Source organism: Diceros bicornis, chromosome 37 (assembly GCF_020826845.1).
Source record: "Diceros bicornis minor isolate mBicDic1 chromosome 37, mDicBic1.mat.cur, whole genome shotgun sequence".
In the NCBI taxonomy this organism is placed as follows: Eukaryota; Metazoa; Chordata; class Mammalia; order Perissodactyla; family Rhinocerotidae; genus Diceros; species Diceros bicornis.
The window spans coordinates 22,179,057-22,198,792 of NC_080776.1; the positions used below are offsets into that span (position 1 = coordinate 22,179,057).

General features: G+C 40.8%; 1 protein-coding gene across 1 annotated transcript; it reads right to left on the reverse strand.

Annotated features, from left to right (window-relative positions):
• Positions 1-12,465: 12,465 nt before the first annotated feature.
• On the reverse strand, positions 12,466-15,248 carry LOC131399273 (small ribosomal subunit protein uS5-like). Its single transcript, XM_058533443.1, is given in 3 exon segments — positions 12,466-12,835; positions 12,838-13,057; positions 15,129-15,248. Coding segments are annotated over 3 exon segments (678 nt in total). The 3' UTR covers positions 12,466-12,497.
• Positions 15,249-19,736: the final 4,488 nt, after the last annotated feature.

The window sequence follows — 19,736 nt, forward strand, 5'->3', positions numbered from 1 at the left end:
ACAGGTGTACAGAGACTGCAGCCTCTCTTAGGCAGCCACATCTCCACCACCTCCTCCAAGCCACCAATGCTGATGGATTTCAACCTGAGGGACTGCCTTTTCTGGTGCTGCTTCTCCCTGACCAGAGGAGCAGACTAAGGTTGTGGTGGCAGTAGGGGTGATAGCCATGGCCTGTGGGGCTCAGGACTCTGCACTCTGAGGTCAGTCCCTGACCCTCCATAAATTAACTGGGTCCATGCACACATGGGCCTGGCCTTTGGATTTGCAACAATGTGGTGTCTGCAAAGGACGCTTGAGAGAAAAGAACACATAGAAGTTGAAAGTAAAAGGATGGAAAAAGATAAACCAGTTAAATACAAACTAAAAGAAAGTAAAGGTAGACATGCTAATATCTGATGAAATAGAATTTAAAGCAAAAAGTATCACAAGGAGCAAAGAAGGATGTTTTATGTTTGTATGTAAAATATGCAAATGTATATAAAACATACAAATATGTATATATGTTTCATACTTGTATATAAAAGGCACAATAGAATAAAAAGACATATCTCTTACAAACATATGTGCACCAAACAATACAGTCTCAAAATCTAAGATGCAACAATTGACAAAATGGCAGAGAAATAGGCAAGTCAATGGTATTGGAAAGTTTAACACAGCTTTCCCTGAAAATGATAGAAAATCAGGCAAAATTTTAAAAATAATGATAATAATAAACAGAGTTACCAAAGACTTACACAATACCATTAATGAGCTTGAACTGTTAGATATGTATAGAACTCAATACCAACTAAACAAAGAATGCACGTTCTTTAAAACCATATCTGACACTCTTACAAAAATATGCATGCATTTGATCATAAAGAAAGTCCTAAGAAATTAATATTTACATGATATGTTTTCCAACCATAAAGCAACACAATTATAAATTAATGACAAAAGATTAGCTTTAAAATCTCATATCTTTGTAAGTTAAGACGGAAATTATAAAGTAAACTAAGACATATTTAAAACCGAATAAGGATGAAAACAGTTCATGCACCAAAATTTGAGACATATCTAAAACAGTAGCTAAAGAGGCATTCATTGCTTTAAATACATTTATCAGGAAACAAGCAAGTTAAAAATAAACTGGTGAAGTTTTCAACTGAAGAACTTGAAAAAAGACCAATAAAGCAAACCCAAAGAAACATAAAGAAGGGGATGATACAGAAAAAGGTAGAAATCAATCAAATGGAAAATAAAACAATAACAGAACAACAGAGAAGATCAAAGAAGCAAAAGCTGGTTCTTTGAAAAGATTATTAAAATAAACAAATCTCCAGCAAGGCCGATCCTGGGGAAAAAAGAGAGAGAGAAGATGCAAATAACCAAAATAAAGAATGATAAACAAGTAACTACAGTCTAACAGATTTAAAAATAATAATAAAAAGCACATTGTGAACATGTATACATTCAAAATTGTGGAAATCTGGTAGAAGCATTCCCAGAAAAAAAAGTAAAATGTCAACTTGAGCAAGAAGAGAGAGAATGAGTATTGACTGGTAGTATTAAAGACGCTGAAATTGTTCTTAAAGACCTCACCTCTCCCCCAAACTCAGCTCCAGGTGGTTTCACAGATGATTTCTACCAAACTTTCAAGGAACAGTTAATTTCTATATTACATAAGTTGTTTCAGAAAGCAGAAGAAGGTATAGGCTACCGCCCCTTTTATAAATCATCTGTAATCTTGATTCCAAAATTAGATAAGGATGACATGGGAAATGAAAGCCATGCACCCATTTCACTTATGAATATAGGAGCTAAATCCCCAACTAAAATGCTCGCTATCTAAATCCACCATTGTATTGAAAACTAATTCATTGTGGTGAAGGATGGGTGGCTCTGGATACAAGGATGTTTCAAATCAGAAAATGAATCAGTGTAACTCACTGCATTTATAGACTCAAGCAGGAAAATCACATAATTATCTATAAATGTGCTGAAAAAGCATTTGATAAGATTTGATCCCTAACAAACCTGGAAGAGAAAGGAATGTCCTAACTGGATAAAGGTTATAGACCCCAAAACTACGGCAAATATGCTAAATGGCAAACCTTTGGCTGCATTCTCTTTAAGTTTGTGAACAACACAAGAATATCTGTTACCAACACAAATGTTTACCATAAAACTGGGAGCCTTGGCCCAAATTGAAGAAAGAATTAAGACATTAGTAGGTGAAACACAAAACATTCATTCTTTGAGGATGATGTCATCATCTATGTAGAAAATGAAAACAATAGACTTAATAGATAACTATTAGAATTAATCAGATGGTTCTATAGATTTGCTGTATTAGCGATTAGTTCCAAAAATCATGTAATTTATCAACATCAGTGATAACCAACTAGAACACAAAATAAGAAATAAGAATACGTTTACAAAAGCATCAAAACTTTTCTGAGTATTTAGGAATCAACCAAGAATACCCTAAGTATCTATAAGCACCAAACTTTAATAAGGGACACAGAAAATAATCTAGATAAATGGAGAGAAATCCCATATTATCATGTAGGATAACTTAATGCTGTAAAGATGTCATTTCTCTTGGAATTGTTCTATCAATTCAATGCAATGCTAACCAAAATTGTGGGTGGATTTTTCCCCACTTATAAAACTTTATTGAAAATATGTACTTGGGAAAATAAAAGTACATGAAGAGCCAAGTCACCACCAGAGCCTTCTGACTTAAAAAAACAAATCCTACAGGGCCATTTCCTTTCTTCCAAGCTTTCTGCCTCACCATTGTCATCTTTAGAAATGGAATATAAAGGGAGGATCTTGCCCTGTCACATGTTACTACATATGGGGTTGAGGGCAGGCCGCCCCAAGATGTGCCACTCCGCTATGTGGATTATTTGGAGCTGAAGACAATAAAGGCTCAAAAGACTCTGAAAGAAATTTTGACCTCCCCTCCACTAACTACCTAAAAGAATTTAAGATAGAAGGCCTATCCCCAGGACAGGCCATCACCATAGATAACTCTGGGTATGGATAGACTGGGAGGGTCCCATTCTTATCAAAGCTCTGAAAACCAACTAAAAGTAGAAGTTATCCTTTGTAAGAGACATTTGCATTTATGAGAGAAATCTCCATTTGTAGAGGTGTCTCCCTGTCTGTACCAAGAAGAAGGGGAGATGACCTTATCTCTAGAAACTCTTATCAGTGCAGAAGGCAAGGACTTAAATCTGCATATTAACCTTACTCTTGTTTGCTGTGCTTTTCTGGTAATCTCCCATAGCTGACTCCCCCCACCCCCAACATCCTCCTTTGTCTTTACCTGAAGATAGTATTTAAGATGAGAACCTCAGCCATTTTGTTGAGTTACCCAGTTTTTCCAGGTCTCTCTCATGTATAGATGTTATAAAGCTTTGTTTGATTTTCTCCTGTTATTCTGTCTCATGTCAATTTAATCTGTAGCCCAGCCAGAAAGGACTCAGAGTGGGTAAAGGATAGTCTTCCTTCCCTACATTACAAAGCCAAAATAATAATAATAAAAACAAGGTGGCGTTTGTTCAAGAACAGACAAAAAAGCTAATGGAAAACACTAGAGAGCCGAGAGATGGGCCAGTGAGTCATCCTCCTGGAAGTTTCCTCGCTAGCGAGTGTCTGAAAGCCCGACATTCACAGGCTCTGGGATTCATTCCTTTTCTCTCACTAGTCCTGCCCACCTCCAGCTGCTTCTGACCTGCCACCTTTCCCTCCCCCTTTCCCTTTTAGCCTTTACATTATCTGCTTCTCTGATCTATCTCTTTTCTGAGAATGATTGGATTTAGAGCTCAATGGCCCCATAGATCACTTAGAATCTCACGGTTGTTTAAAGGACCAAATCGTTTGAGAGCTCAAGCCAAAGAGGAAAAGATAGGAAATAACTCTGGCCTTGGCAATTTTTTCCACCACCTTTATTTGTCACTTGCTCAATCACCAGTGGCTTTTCTGTTAGATGTGTTCTCAACCATCATTGTTACATTGGGGGTGTTTGTGGAAAGGAGGAAGGAAGCTTTAGTTAGCATATCACATTTCACGCTGATCAGCTGTCTTGTGAAGTATCTTGTTTCCTGTTTGCAAAGAGATGCAGTAACTCATTGCCATCCCATTCCTTCACTCCCCAAGGATTGCTTGAACTCAGGCTAGAGTGGTGTGCTTGTTTCCCAGGGCTGCCCAAACAAAATGCCACATGCTAGGTAGCTTAAAACAACGGAAATTTATTCTCTTACAGTCCTGGAGGTCAGAAGTCTGAAATCAAGGTCTCAGCAGGGCCAAACTCTCTCTGAAGTCTCTACGGCAGAAACTGTTGCATGCTCTCTCCTAGCTTCTGGTGTTGCTAGCCTCTGGCAACCCGTGGCATTCCTTGGCTTGTACATGCATCACTCCAATCTCTGCCTCTGTTGTCACATTGCATTCTCCCTGTGTGTCTGTGTCTCTTCTCTTCCTAATAAGGACACCAGTTATATTGGATTAAGGCACGCCCTACTCCAGTATGGCCTCATCTTAACTAATTACATCTGCAACAGCTCTATTTCCAAAGTCCCATTCTGAGGTTCCAAGTAGATAGGAATTTGAGGGGGACAATATTTAGCCCAGGACAGGTGGGCTTAGTTGGCTTAATTTTATAATAGACTAACTTCCGGTATTTTCTAAATTATTAGGAATGCACCTAACTCTTACATCCCTCAGTTGCTTGCCCCATGAAACTGTGGTTAATAACCCCAAATCATCAGACTTTCATGCACGCACTCATCCTGTAAATGTTTGTTAGGCTTATGCCACATGCCAGGGAGTCCTAATGAGGGCATCCAGGAGTTCACACTCCATGACGGGCACAAACACATAAACAAAAAATTGCAGTAAATGTTAACATAAGAGACACAGAGAAGGGAGCCTGGCGAGATCAGGAAAGGCTGCACCAAGGTGAGCTTAGCGAGGATGAGGTAGAACTTACAGTGAATAAGGAAGGGAAGGGAATTTGGGCAGTAGGACCAGCACATGCAAAGTCTCAGAGGCATAAAAGAACCTTCATATTTGAGGAGCTACACAAATTTCAGGTTGACGGCAGAGTCTGAAGTGTCTGAGAGCAGCAAGAGATGAGCCTGGAAAGATCAGCACAGACAAGAGGACAAATGGGTGTAGAGCTTCAGCTTATAGGTGGTGGGGAGGGCTTTAAACAAGGGATTAAAACAAAAACACATGAATTTTCTAAAATGTACCCGGGAGCAGTGGGGAGGATAGATCAAAGGGGAAGGGACGAGGTTGGGCAACCACAAATGTAACAATGTCTTTAAATTAATCCAGAAAAGGAAGGGTGTTGGCATGGTCTCAGGTAATGGCATTGGGAGTAGAGAAGAAGATGAATTAGAGATTCAGGAGATGGCACTAATGGGGTTGTAGGGAGGTGAGGGAGAGAGAGGAGATTCAGGTATGACGCCCCAGTTTCTAGGGGACAATGGTCATGTAGGTACCATTGATTAGGGAAGGAGACAGGTGGAAAAGGTTTCTCAGAAGGTGGCACAGGAAGTGACTTCCAACTTGAGTTGGACAGATATTCCTTGGAGTGTGAAGTGAATTGGGGATGCTCAGGTGGACAGTTGGCTGCAATAGTTGGGATATAGAAGGAAAACAGGAGGTTAAAAACACAGATTTGAGAGCCATTGTGTTTTGGACATGGTCCAGGATGTGCCCAGACTGTGCAGCATTACAGAAGGAACACAGTGGAAGCCCAGAGAACTGAACATGTGCACCCACAGGAGAAAGAGTGGTGGGAGACCTAGAAAAGAGTTGAGGATGGGGTAGGAGGACAGGGGACAGGGACATGGGAGAAGGCAGCTCTCAGACCCAAAACCATGGGCAGTGAAATATACAGAACATTTTGGGCTCTGAGATGTGAACCACACACACACACACACACACACACACACACACACGCACACACCAAGTGTTTCTATAACAATGATCTGGCATCAGAGAATTTAGCTTTCTAAATTTATGAGTTAGTATTTTGATGCTGATTGTTAAGGATCTATCTATTTAAATGTCAAGAACAATTGAAAGTATTTTTGCTGAAGGAAATTTTCTGTAACAAATGCATTCCATAGATAAAGAAAAGAGGAAATCAACTTAGAGTTCTTTTGTAATTCTCTAAACCAGCTCCACGTTACTCTGGCACAAAGGAGTTTCCTAGGATGCATCTGATCAACCGTGGGGAAAGGACTCCGGTGGTGCCATTTTGACACGTAAGAATGACATTCAGGGGCCGGCCCCGTGGCTTGGCGGTTAAGTGCGCGTGCTCCGCTACTGGCGGCCTGGGTTTGGATCCCAGGTGCGCACTGACGCACCGCTTCTCCGGCCATGCTGAGGCCGCGTCCCACATACAGCAACTAGCAGGATGTGCAACTATGACATACAACTATCTACTGGGGCTTTGGCGAAAAAAAAAGGGATGAGGATTGGCAATGGATGTTGGCTCAGGGCTGATATTCCTCACAAAAAACAAAAAACAAAAATAAAAACAAAAAAAACATGCACACATACGCACAACTTCTAAAAGTTAATCAGCAGTTCATTCTTACAGCTCTTTTTTTCTTTTCCCTCCTTCTCTCCTTCCTTCCTTCTTTCCTTCCTTCCTTCCTTTAGAACAGCAGACTTATGCAGGACCCAGAGGCTATTTTCCGGATTTGCACATTTGGGACACCGGGAAATGGTGATGATAGCTAGGAAGTTGGGTTCACCCAATCCAGCCATCTATAGATAACAACACCTAAGGACATTTTTTTTTTAACTCTGGATATCTTTAGGAAGATAAGAAAAGACTGTTTTTAGAATGATGAAACCCATGCTGATCTGACAGCCACCTGGAATTCATCACGCGTGCGCACAGACAGGGATGTACCCAGAAGCTGGGGCACGAGCACGTGTCCTTTTGCAGCTCTGCGGTCCTGAGGGAGTGGTGGTGTTGCTGGGCCAGTGGGTTAAGAACACAGTTATATGGACCTGCCTTCCTCTCCTCTAGGCTCTGGAACTCTCTCCTGTGGGGTCCAGCCTGCTCTGCCTCACTCTGTCAGTGCAAGTGTGTCTGATCTCTTTCTGCTAAGCCTTGACTTCTTCTTATGCATCTGTCCAAACCTCAAGCCTTGAGGTTTGAATCTCGATTGGTTGGTGTTTATGAAAGATTAGCAAATTCCAGGCAGTCTTGGTGAACTTAACCACATGCTCTGTCATCTCTCTGCTTCTAACTGGAGGCCCCACATCTGCAACCTCTCACAGCTCTTGGGTCCCTGTGGGGAAGGACGGTCCTTTCCTTGGAAGGGGTGTATCACCTCCTGCTGGGCCTCTAATGAAGATGACAATAGCCGTGACACTCTGCATAACACCATTAAATGTCTGTCCAGCCAGCCTTGTCCTCTAAGGCCAAAGGGGGTCATTGCTTAATTACTTCTTAGTCAAGGCTGCATGGTTACCTCAGAAAACTCAGTGTTTCTAGCAGGCGTGGTTTAGAGATGACAGGCAGCTTTATCTTTAGGGAGTCTATGAATTTATAATGATTTTATTCAACAGCTTTCCAAAGTCAGATTTTATTATCTTATTCCTCTTATCACGTTTTGCTACAGAATCTTTACTCCCTGCTTCTCGCTAGACCCAGGTCCCTGCTTCCCACTGCTAACTGGTTGCTTCACGCGGAGCTGGTTCACTCGTGCAGCTCTCCCTTGAAATATCTGGACTCGGCTTTCAGATGCACAGAAGTAAGTTGCTGCTCTTTTAAGGATGGCGTTTCTTAGCAACAATGGATTGTTTGCCTGGTTTTCTGTCTGTCGATTCTGCACATGCTGCTCTCAGCTCAGCTTTTTCAAGCTAATCATTGGGAAGGAGTATTGCCAATGAGCTGGAACTAACACGTTCTTCCTATCAGAAGAAAACCACAACTAACCAAAGTAACATGTTGTAGGACTATCCTAGTTGCTAACTAACATGTTGTAGGACTACTGATTCATAGTATTCATCAGCATTGTTTAATGTTTTCTATTAAACTCCAAACGTGCTTGTTGTTTTAGTAAGTGTCTGGAACAATTATAGCCAATAAAATTTAAATATATATATATATATATAAATGCACATATATATACTTATATATATATTCACAAGCTTATCTATATATACTTTACTTTTCATTTCTTTCTTTTATATTTCATTTTACCTTGCATTTCTACTAGTGCAAGTAGAATATTATTTTCTTCATGTGCTCATTGGCTGTTCATGTTTCTTGTTGTATGATTTCGCCAGTTCAGGACATCTGTGTCCTGTGTCAGTAGAGGTAAGTTATCTTCTGGACCACTGCTAACCAGCCAGGTAAGCATGTGTTCCACCCAGAACCTCAGATTATATGTCACCAAAGCAAGAAACTTGGACCAGAGAATCTTCAGATCCTTGCAGGCTCTCAATATTTATGGTTCCAGGATTTACTTCCTTTCTTGCCCAGAAAAAAGCATTAAGAAGGAAAACTTCAGAGCACTATAAGGAAATAGGGGGATCTCACTTATTTTGGGGGCCATGGAAGTCTTGTCTGTGGAGAGATATGAGCATAAGTAGAAGTGGCTAATTGCAGAGTAGTACAATAGGGGAGAAATGAGGGATGATATGGAAAAAAAGTCAAGTTTTTTGACTTTTTAAGTTCTTTGACTTAACTAAAGTTAACATGGTAGGGCAGACTCTATTCAGGACTATTGCAATAAGTATAGGGACCACTGCAATAGGATTTTGCAGTGGGGGAGAGAGATTGGGCTCATCTCCAAATACAGCATGGGCAAGTGAGAACTTATAGCCACGGAGCTTGGTGGGATCAGTGGATGAAAAATTACTAAGTAAAAACATCCCGAATAAAGGGGGTTCTTGCTAAACCAACCTAACAGGATTCCTCCTGAAAACAGGCCAGGGTGATCAGACATCACCTGGGGGATGGTGGAGGATGAGGAACTTGATCAGATATGGAGAGTGATCAGATATGTAGGGTGGGAGGTTCTGATTAAACTGCCTTTGCAGGGTTCTTACTACAACTAGATTTTACAAAGAAGTGCATAGATGGGCTTAGGAGAAGATTCAGGAGCCTGATGAAAGTTTGGTCAAGTAAAGAATCTTTGTCAGGGGTGGTAGAAACATTTGGGGGAATCTGGCACTAGACATGGCAGACACAAGAATGTCTGAACCAGCTTCTGAGAAAGATAAGAATAAACTAGAGTGCACTGTTGTTCCCAGCACCCACACTCTTTGCCATGGAACTTCTCAGTGCCCACCCACTGTGGGCAGGGCTACTTCTCCACACCTTTATGATAGGCTTGATCACGTGGTTTGCTTTGGCCAAAGGGATGTTAGCAGACTGGATGCAGCAGGTGTGAAATGTGCATATGTGTTTCTGCTTGCAGATCTGTGCTTCTGCCATTGCCTAAGGAGATGTATGACCAAGGTGGCCTGCTGGTCCTAGGAGGGGATGAGGAGCAGAGCGTTGAGCAGAGCCACCTCAGACAAGTTGAGCCTAGACTAGCTGACCCCCAGTGGACCCCCCAGACTCAGGAGCTACATAAACACTTATTGTTGCATGCTGTGATTTGTCATTATTCAGAATTAAGGCCACAATTATATGATACATGGCAAACCTGGCCTGGAGCGCAGCTAATGTTGACGTCCAGGGCACTTCAAGTCACACTGCAGGAATTTTTGTATTAGTTTCCAGAGAGTTCCAACAATGAGCAAAAAACCAAGACACTGGCTTGGGGTAAAGGAGAGAATACCTGTGGGACCCTAGGAAGAGGGCACTAGTAAGATCTAGAAAGGCCTTGAGGATCCAGCCAAGTGGAATGGAAATCAGCAAAAACAACTTAACAAAGAAACAGAGGAGTAAATCCAGGAACCATGTGGGAAGCCTGTTACGTCAACTGGAACAGCACAGAAGGCACCAGAGGAAGGCCAGAACTTCATGGCCAATGTGTGCCTGGGGGACAGCCTGACACCCTGGAAGGAATCTTGTTCAGAAGATCAACACTGATTCAGATCACACCACCTCTGGGACAGGTGTATGCTCAGCACTGCTAAGGATGGATCAGGACCTTGTAGGACTCAGCCTCCAGAGAGTTTCAGGACCTGAGAAGCAACAGGGAGCAGACCAGACAGAGACATTATATTTTACATGTGTACAGCATTATAACATGTGTCATCTCCTTAATCTTCCCAATCATCCCAGAAGTAGGTACTAACATTCACATTTTATAGATCAGGAACCTGAGGTTCATATAGACCAACTGATTACTCAAGCTCATGCAAACAGAAAGAGGCAGAACCAATGTCCAAACCCATCACTTCTGAATTTTGCCCTCTTTAAGGGAGAGCCTGAGCCACACTGCATGTATCTGAACTCTGTTCTCCTGGCTGTTATGGTTTTTGGTTTTAGTCATTAAGAATATCTAGTGAATTCCTTTTATTTTGGTTCTGTGCTCAAAAAGTAAACTTTCTGTTTACATTTTGCTTCTCATATAGACTTGTTAACAGGATACTTGTTAATAGGAGATTTGCTAATAGGATCACCATAAATGTCTTCAACTTTATGAGGTTCACTCCCTGTTCCTTATGGTAAACCTGTAGGGATTCTTAAGCATACTCCAGGTTTTGCTGAATTTAGTTGGAGTGAGACTCAGTAGCTTTGGGTGTACTGCCCAACTAAGATTCTGAACATGGAGTGGACCCCAAACTATGGGAACCCACCCAAGTGCTGCTGCTCAGTAGGACTGTGTGGTGGACTTCCTGGATAATATTTCTGAGCCTCCGTGTCCTCCAACTGAAGACACACATGGCAAGACTGGGCTGGTGGCCTTGTTTTTGGGGGACGTCTTCTTAAATTCCCCTTTGTCTTCTTTTCAGGTTAATAGCACCAGGCTTTTGTAATAAATTAATACTTTCTGCTGTCATTAGCTACCAATGCTAAGAATAAAAATCAAACGATAGGATACTAATAGAATTTTTTAAAAAGCAATCCATTGTGTTACAATTACAAATCTCAAGACTGAAATTCCTGGATTCACACGTGTGGCCGCCTGGTGCCGTCCACACAGTTGCAATCATCATGGCGCAAATGCTCAGTGGAACTCCTACGGGCTGCGGCAGGATGACACACTTGTTTTGTCTGGAGCACATATCTGAAGTATAAATTTTCTGTTCAAAAACATGTTTTAATAGGTTTTGTTTTATTTTGTTGGCTACTAATTCAAACACTTGTACTACTTTAATAGTCAGTGATTAATTCCATGTTCCCATTCATGTGGGAATTACTCAAAGTTCCTCTCAAAACTATGCAGCATTCATCAGCGTGACTCACCTTTGCACAATTCCAGAGCTAATAACAGGGATTATCCAGTTGGTCCTTCAGGAAATGAGTGAGACTGAAGTAAGCTGGCAAGCTACTTCTCTTCTTTTGAGTTTGAAATGAAAGTTTTCTCATAAGAGTTTTTCTTCCAGTACAGGACTGTTAGATCTGTATTTCTTTAAAATAAATTCTTTTAATGAAGGATAACATATAGGAAAAAAACATAAATAATAAGTGTATAGCTTGATAGATTTTAGCAATGTGAACCCACTAGTGTATCCAGGACCAAGAACAAGAATCAGAATTTTATCAGCCCCTAGAAGCCCCCCTGTGCCCCTGATTTCCATTTTTTCCCAGCTTTATTACGGTAGAATTGACAAGTAAAAATTGTATGTATTTATGATGTACAATGAGACATTTTGATATACACAAACATTACGAAGAGATTACCACAATCAAGCCAATTAACATATGTGTCATCTCAGAAAGTTGTGTCTTTTGTGGTGTGAGAACATTTAAGATCTACTCTCTTAGCAAATTTCAAATATACAATATGGTATTATTAGCTACAGTCACCTTGCTGTACATTAGATCTCCAGAACGTATTCATCTTGCATAACTGAAACTTTGTACCCTTTGACTAACATCTCCCCGTTCTCCCTACCCCTTGCCCCTGGCAATCACCATTCTATTCTCTGCTTCTATGAGTTAGACTTTTTAAGATTCCACCACATACGAGGGAGATCATGCAGTGTTTGTCTCTCTGTGTCTGGCTTATTTCACTTAGTTTAACGCCCTCCAGGTTTATCCATGTTATTGCAAATAATAGAATTTCTTTCCTTTTAAATGTTGAATAATATTCCACTGTATATATATATATATACCACATTTTCTTTATCTATTTATCCATCAATGGACACTTAGGTTTTATATGTGGGTTATTGCGAAATAGTGCTGCAATGAACATGGGAGTGCAGATATCTCTTTAAGATACTGATTTCATTTCCTTTGTATATATCCCCAGAATTGGGATTGCTAGATCATGTGCCCCTTGATTTCTTTTTTTTTTTTTTTTTTTGAACGGGCTTAATTCACTTTTTATTTTTCTTGTATAAAACTATGTGGTAGCCACAGCTGGAGCCTGGGTCCTCTGTACGGAGACTCTAGTGTGGTTCTTGACAAGATGGTCAGTGAATTCCTGATAGGGAGACTTGGTGAACACGGTCTCTTTCCAGAGATCAGGGGTGAGATAGCTGTAGGTCTTAGAGATGGCATCAAAAGTGGCCTTGGCGAAGTTGCCCAGGGCGGCAGTGCAGCCCCTGGCAGAGGTGTAGCAGTCATCAATACCAGCCATCATCAGCAGCTTCTTGGGCACAGGGGCTGAGACGATGCCAGTGCCCCTGGGAGCAGGGATGAGACGCACGAGCACAGAGCCACAGCGACCCGTCACCTTGAAGGGACAGCGTGGGGCTTGCCGATCTTATTCCCCCAGTAGCCTCGCTGCACGGGGACGATGGAGAGCTTGGCAAGGATGATGGCCCCACGGATGGCAGTAGCTACCTCCTTGGAGCACTTAACACCCAGACCGACATGTCCATTGTAATCCCCGATGGCAACAAAAGCCCGTGAAGAAACTTTGAGGTGGCTGGTGGCCCACTGCCCTATGCCCCTTGATTTCTAACTCCATAAATGAGTTTTGCCTGTCCTTGAAGTTTATATAAATGGAATCATAGACTATATACCCTTTTGTCTGTTTTTTTTTTTTTCACTCACTGTTAGGTTTGTTTGTTTCATCCATATTGTTGAGTTTAACAATTATTTGTTCATTTTCATTGCTGTCTAGTATCCACAACAAACCACAATCTATTTATTTATTCTACTGTTAATTCTGTCACCAGTGACTAATGACATGGACTCTCACTGATTATGTATCAGCCATTTATCCAAATACTTTTGTCTATTTTTCTATTGAGTCTTCTTTCTCTGGATTTTTAAAAATTTATTTTGTTTTCTATAATTTTTTAACTTTTTATTTTGAAAACTTTTTAATCTACAGAAAAGTTGTGAGAATTATCTAATAAATCCCATATATCTACCCATCTAGATTCACCAATTGTTAACAATTTGCTAATTTGTTCTATCATCTATCTACCAACATTTTTGTGAATCATCTGAAATTAAGCCATAGCCATCATAACCCTTCATAAGTAAGTAAGTACTTAAAGTAAGTAAGTAAGGATGCCTTAAGAACAAGGACATCTTCTTTCGAAACCACAATACTGTTATAAAATTTGAGGAACTGAACATTTTTATGTTGTCATTATATAACATATAATTTATGCTCAAAATTTGCCAGTTGTCCCATAATGTCTCTGTAATAGCATTTTTCCCTAATCTAGGATCACACATTGCATTTAATTATCACATATCTTTAGACACTTTTAATTTTAATAGGTTCTTAGTCTTTCTTTGTTTCTCACGGTATTGACGTTTTTGAAGAATACCGACTAGTCATTTGGTAGAATGTGTACTAATATGGATATTTCTGGTTGTTTTTTCAGGATTAAATGCAAAGTATTTCTTTTTCACAGAGTATTTCATAACTGATGCTGTGTCCTCCATGCATGACTTCAGGAGGCTTATGACGACACTTTGATCACTCAAATAAGGTGGTGTCTACCCACTTCCTCCCCTGGAAAGGTACCTTTTCCCTCTGTGTAATTAATATGTAATCTGTGGGGAGATGATACCATGTTGATATCATGTTCCCTAATAGAAATTCACCCAAATTCTTGTCTGAAATAATTATTTACTATGAAGCTTTCAAAATGGTGATTTTCTAACTCTGTTATGCCTTCTGCATTTATTAGTTGGCATTCTACCATTAAAAAAGAGCTTTTCCTTCTTTCCTTTGTTTATTCGTTCTTCTATATTTTTTAGTACAGTATGGACTCCTGTATTAATTTTATATTCAATGTATTATTATTCATTTTTTTGGGAAATTGAATTGTCCTAAATTTAGCCAGTGGGAGGTCCTTAATGGCAGTTAGTATGTATCAGGTTGAGGATCAATCTTTGAACGCTTCCTGGCTTTATAGCACAAGACAGTCCAGCTCATTAATGGAGACATTTGATGAACATAATTTCTTAATGAAGTCTGATTAATCAATGTTTCCTTTAAGGTGACCACTTTCTGTATTCTGATTAAGAATTTCTTGCTTAACCCAAAGTCATGAAATTTTTTGCCTGTGATTTCTTCAACAGGCTTTACTATTTTACCTTTCACGTGTAGTTCTACAATCCCGCTTAAATTGGATTTTGTTTATGGAGCTGTAGCAGACTCTACAAGGAGAAGAAATAGAACTTGAGTGTAAAAGGAGGCACTGTTAATTATGTGGGCCAATAGGTGTAAACGAGAACGGTCCCAGGGAAATTGGGACAATGCCCACCCTGGACCCCTAAGGCTCTACTGATAGCATTGCTCCCTGGCTACCTCCAGATCTCATTTCTTATGGGTCTCCCCATCACTCTGATGCCCTTACTCTTCTCCTCAAGCCCACCAAGCAGTCCCTTACCCTTGGCACCTGCTGTCTCAACCCTCCCAGACATCCATTTGGCTCCCTTTGCCCTTCACTGAGGTCTCTGCTCAGAGGTCACCTCCTCAGACACCCAATCCAGAATAGCTCCACCCTATGCCTTCCATAGCTCTTTACCCCTTACCCTGCATCCTTTTCTTCATGGCACTTACCATTGCCTGATGTAACAGGATCGCGAGCTCCAGGGGAGTGGGGACTGATTCTCTCCCTTTACTGCTGCAGCCTCTCATGCCCATGACAAGGTCTGCCGCATAGCAGGATGCAATCAACATCCACCAAGTGCATGAATGAGTGTGCATCTCTACTGTATCTTAACATCCGATGGACTTAGTCTTTCCCACCATATTCTTTTAAAAAACGCTTATTTGTTTCTTTTGTCTGCTTATTTTTCCAGAAAAAAAAAAGTTAGGATCCTAACTCTAAAATTCTAAAGTAGGAAACAAAAAAAACAACTCTAATTAGATTATTCATTGAAATTATCTAAACTTAAAAAAATTAATTTGGGGAAAAATGCCTTTTTTATAATATTTGGCCTTACCACTCTGAAATATGGGATTTCTATTCTTCCTTCCCTTCTGGAACGTTCTTTTACAGCTCTCAGTGTAGCTTTCATTTGTCTTCAAGATGATTTTGAGGTATTTTTTTGAGGTATTTTACGGGATTTGTGTTCCTACAGTGAATGGGACCCTTTCTCTACCATGTCTCTAACTCAGAATTATGGGTATACAGGAAAATTCTTTGGGGTATTAATTGAATCCACATGCTTTGGTGAATTTTTTTGTGACATGTTCTGTATTGCAGTGCATTTCTATACTTTAGGCATATAATAATCATAGCAAAGGCTAATACAATTATAACAATCATAATCATAATAACAGTCATAGCAATAATATGACCGTGACATATCATAACACTGTTTTAGGTATCTGTAATACCTTCAACCACACCTGGAACCTAGTGGGCCCACAATGAATATTTGTTGGATAAATGAATAATTTAGTAGCTGTAGTCACAATTCTCATTTTCTCCTGATTTCACTGAGCCTCAAGAGAATAGACTAACTGTGATGATGACCATTGTGGTAAGATAACTATTCTTAATCTGTGAGGCAAGAATCCTTTCAGCCCCAGTTTGCAAAGAGTTATATCTGGAAAGAGAACAGAAATGTATTAAATGCATTTTCAACACCTTTTGAAATGGTTATATTTTTCATTTTGCAAATATCAATAGAGGGCATTACGTAAATTTTATAATATCTTTTCATCTCTGGGATAAATTCTAGGGGCCGGCCTGACGGCGTAGTGGTTTAGTTTGTGCACTCTGCTTCGGCTGCCCGGGGTTTGCGGATTTGGATCCCTGGCGTGGACCTACACACTGCTCATGAAGCCATGCTGTGGTGACATCCCATATATAAAATAGAGGAAGATGGGCACAGTTGTTAGCTCAGAGCCAATCCTCCTCACCAAAAAAAACAAAATTCTATACATCTGTGTATATGTATGTCCAGATTTAGTATGTAGGTGTGTGGTAGGATTTGATGAGGATCTTTACATCCTAGTTAAATATGAGACCAATTTACAATTGTCATATCTCTGCTGTGCTAGTTAAATGTTGAAATCAGGTTTATGTTAGCATTTCAAAAACAAATTTTCTGTTACATTATCATTGTAATTTGCTTAAAAAGATACCTGAAACCAGAGCCTTTAAGGAGTAATTATTTGAAAACTTCTACAATATTTTTTGGTTATTGGCCCTGTTATTTAAAAATTTCTATTATTTAAATATTTGCACAAAATATTTCTCTTTATTGACAGTTACAAGTTTATTACTGCACAATTTTGCTAAGTAGACTCGTATCTTTAAGAAATGGTGTCGTATCTCTTCTTAGAACAACTTATAAATTTCTAATTTTTATTCTTTGTATTTTGGATTTTTAACAATTAGATTTGACAAAAGTTTGCTTATTTTGGTGATTTTATAAAAGAAAGTACTCTTGGTTATATTTATGGATTCTGTCTTTTTTCCAATTAGTTGATTTCTGCCATATTTATTTCATTCCTATACTCCAGGTTTCCTTAGGACTAATTTTGTTTAAAAACAAAAGCAGAAAATAAAACCTGCAGTGAATTTTTATTGTATGTACTTCCTGTCATCCCGTTTTTGAAAGTGTGCCTCTCTCTCTGATGACCTTAGTGGCTCTGACATTTGTATTTTGAGATGGTGCTTTCCCACTTCCATTCTCATCTAAGTAGTCCACCATTGTCTATTTTTACTTAGTTCTTAATCCTACAGGTTTTTAGACAAATGATTTTCATTTTTATTTATTTTAAAATTTCTGAGTGATTTTGGTGCTTTCTTTTGAGCCCATGATGTTAATTTGCAAGTTTATTGTGTCATGGTAAGAAAGGTGATTTGTGCATTGCTTTGGGGAATATCTGAGATCTGTAGAGGTGGGATATGACCAATGTTCTAAATTTCCATGGATACGTAAAGTAAGAAAAAGCTTACTAATTGTGGAAAAAATTACAATATATCTATAAATTTCTCCTGATTAATTACATTGATCAAATCTCCTGTGTTCATATTTATTTTGTGGTGTTTAATCTCTGTTAGACAGACAATATTGGTTTAAAATCTTACCATTGCTTTTCTGTTGTGTCCTCTGCAATTATAATAATTTTTGCTTTATCGAGTTTAATCCAGCATATGAATCTCTAGCACCATTATCTTACCACATTGGGTTGGGTTTTGTGTCCATTAAAAATGGCCCTATTTGCCCCCTTAAATAGTATTTGCTTGGAATTCAATTTCTCTGCAATTATATTTCTATCTCTTCTTTTTATGCGCTAACATTTGCATATTGCATATATGCTCATCCTTTTATTTTTCCTTTCCCTGTTTTACCCACTTTGGGTATGTTTTTATAAGTAGCATGTCAGGAAGACTCTTGGTATTCTAATAAGCGGGTTTAATCTATTTCTTGTCCTGTTTTGCTTTAATGTTTTGTGCTGTTGCCTTTAATGCTCCTCGTCACTCCATTTCTCGTCTGCCCTTTACCATAGAGAAATGTGTTTAGCTTGCTCTTCTGAAATGACTTTGAACTTTGACATTCTGCATTTAATCCTATCAGAGCCGTGCTTCCCAGAGCATATTTGGCAGAACACCGGCCCTGTGAGATGCTGTGTGGAAAAAAGAGATCTGTGGTCAAACATCACAAAGACGGTGGTGTACTGTGTATCCCTTTAGAGAGTTTTAAAGCACAACAGCATAGAAAAGGCTCTAAGTCCTGCAGTGGCAGTGGAGGGAGGAGGGCAGGCTTCTGTCTTTGTTTCCCTTAGTTTTTTTTTTTTTTTTGCTGAGGAAGATCAACCCTGAGCTAGTTAACATCTGTGCTAACCTTCCTCTATTTTGTATGTGGGTCACTGCCACAGCATGGCTTGATGAGTGGTGTAGGTCCGTGCCTGGGATCCGAACCCACGAACCTAGGCCACTGAAGCAGAACACAACACACTTAACCACTACGCCACTGGGCTGGCCCCTCCCATAATTATTTTTCAGGAGGACTTATATCACTATCACAGCCTGAAGTCCTCAAGAAGATACTTCCTCAAATGTTAGTCAAATATGAATTTCTGAGTGTATGCTGGTATAATGGGGAAAATTCCAGTATTGGTAAGTTTCTTGCTGTACCCCATCTGTCCTTAAGACTCAGCCCTGTGGCTTGGTGCCCCTAGGAAGAAGAGTGTGAGCTCTCTGATGAAAGAGATTCATAGGGTAGGGAGGGGGATGCATTTGAGGGAGAGGAGGTGCTCAAGGGGCGAGAAGGTGGGAAGGAAGCCCTTCAGAATGGGAGGGGGGGGAAGTGGGGGGGGAAGAGAGGAGGGCAGAGAGGTGGAAGCCGAAGTCTGTGTACCCTGTGGTCCAGAAGGATCCAGAGGAAGGAAGCTGGGCATTCTGGAAGGTTGGCCTGCCCCAGGAAATGAAGGGAGGTGTGGGCCAACCCCGTGGCTGAGGCTGCTGGCTATGGCCAAGACCCTGGGGACCCGCAGCTCCAGCGAGAACCAACATGGGACCCCTGGGCTCCTGGCCATGCTGAGGGAGACTCGGGCTTTAGCATCAGGGCCATACGGGCACAAGTGGAATCACGGCATCACTCAGAGGCCCCAAGTCTGGGTCAGAATTCCTTCCGGGAGCAGAGGGCATGCTGGAGTTAGGGTACCTGGAATAGAGTTGAAAAGGAACTCTCTCCACAGGCATGTCTGAGGGCAGAGGACCACAGCGGACAGTGCAGCGTCATGGGCGAGGGGAGGGAGTGGTTACTGAACACACACACAGAGAGGGCTGCGTGGAGAGGGCTGCCTCCCAGGATCTGAGACCTTTAGTTGAGCAACCAGGCAGCCCCCAGAGACCCCGCAAGGAAGGAACCAGGGAAATAGATACCCTGGGCCCACTCCCCTCCCCTCCTGCCATCTCCTGCCAATGTCCCCATTTACCAAACCCAACCAGTAGCTGCAGATGAGGTCCATACAGGTCAGCTTCACAGGACCCAGAGCGGGATGGGGAGGATGGAGTGCACCTGGAGGGCAACACCCGAGGACAGCACAGGGACCAGCCGTGGATGCAAGACCCTCTGCCCCCAAGCTGTGAGGTCGAGTCCAGTCTCCTCTCTACCCAGATGTCATCTTGCTGGGAAAAAGGGGCAAGAACTGCTGAAAAAGAGCCCGGGACACCCTTCAGTGGCCCCACCTCCTTGTCCTGCC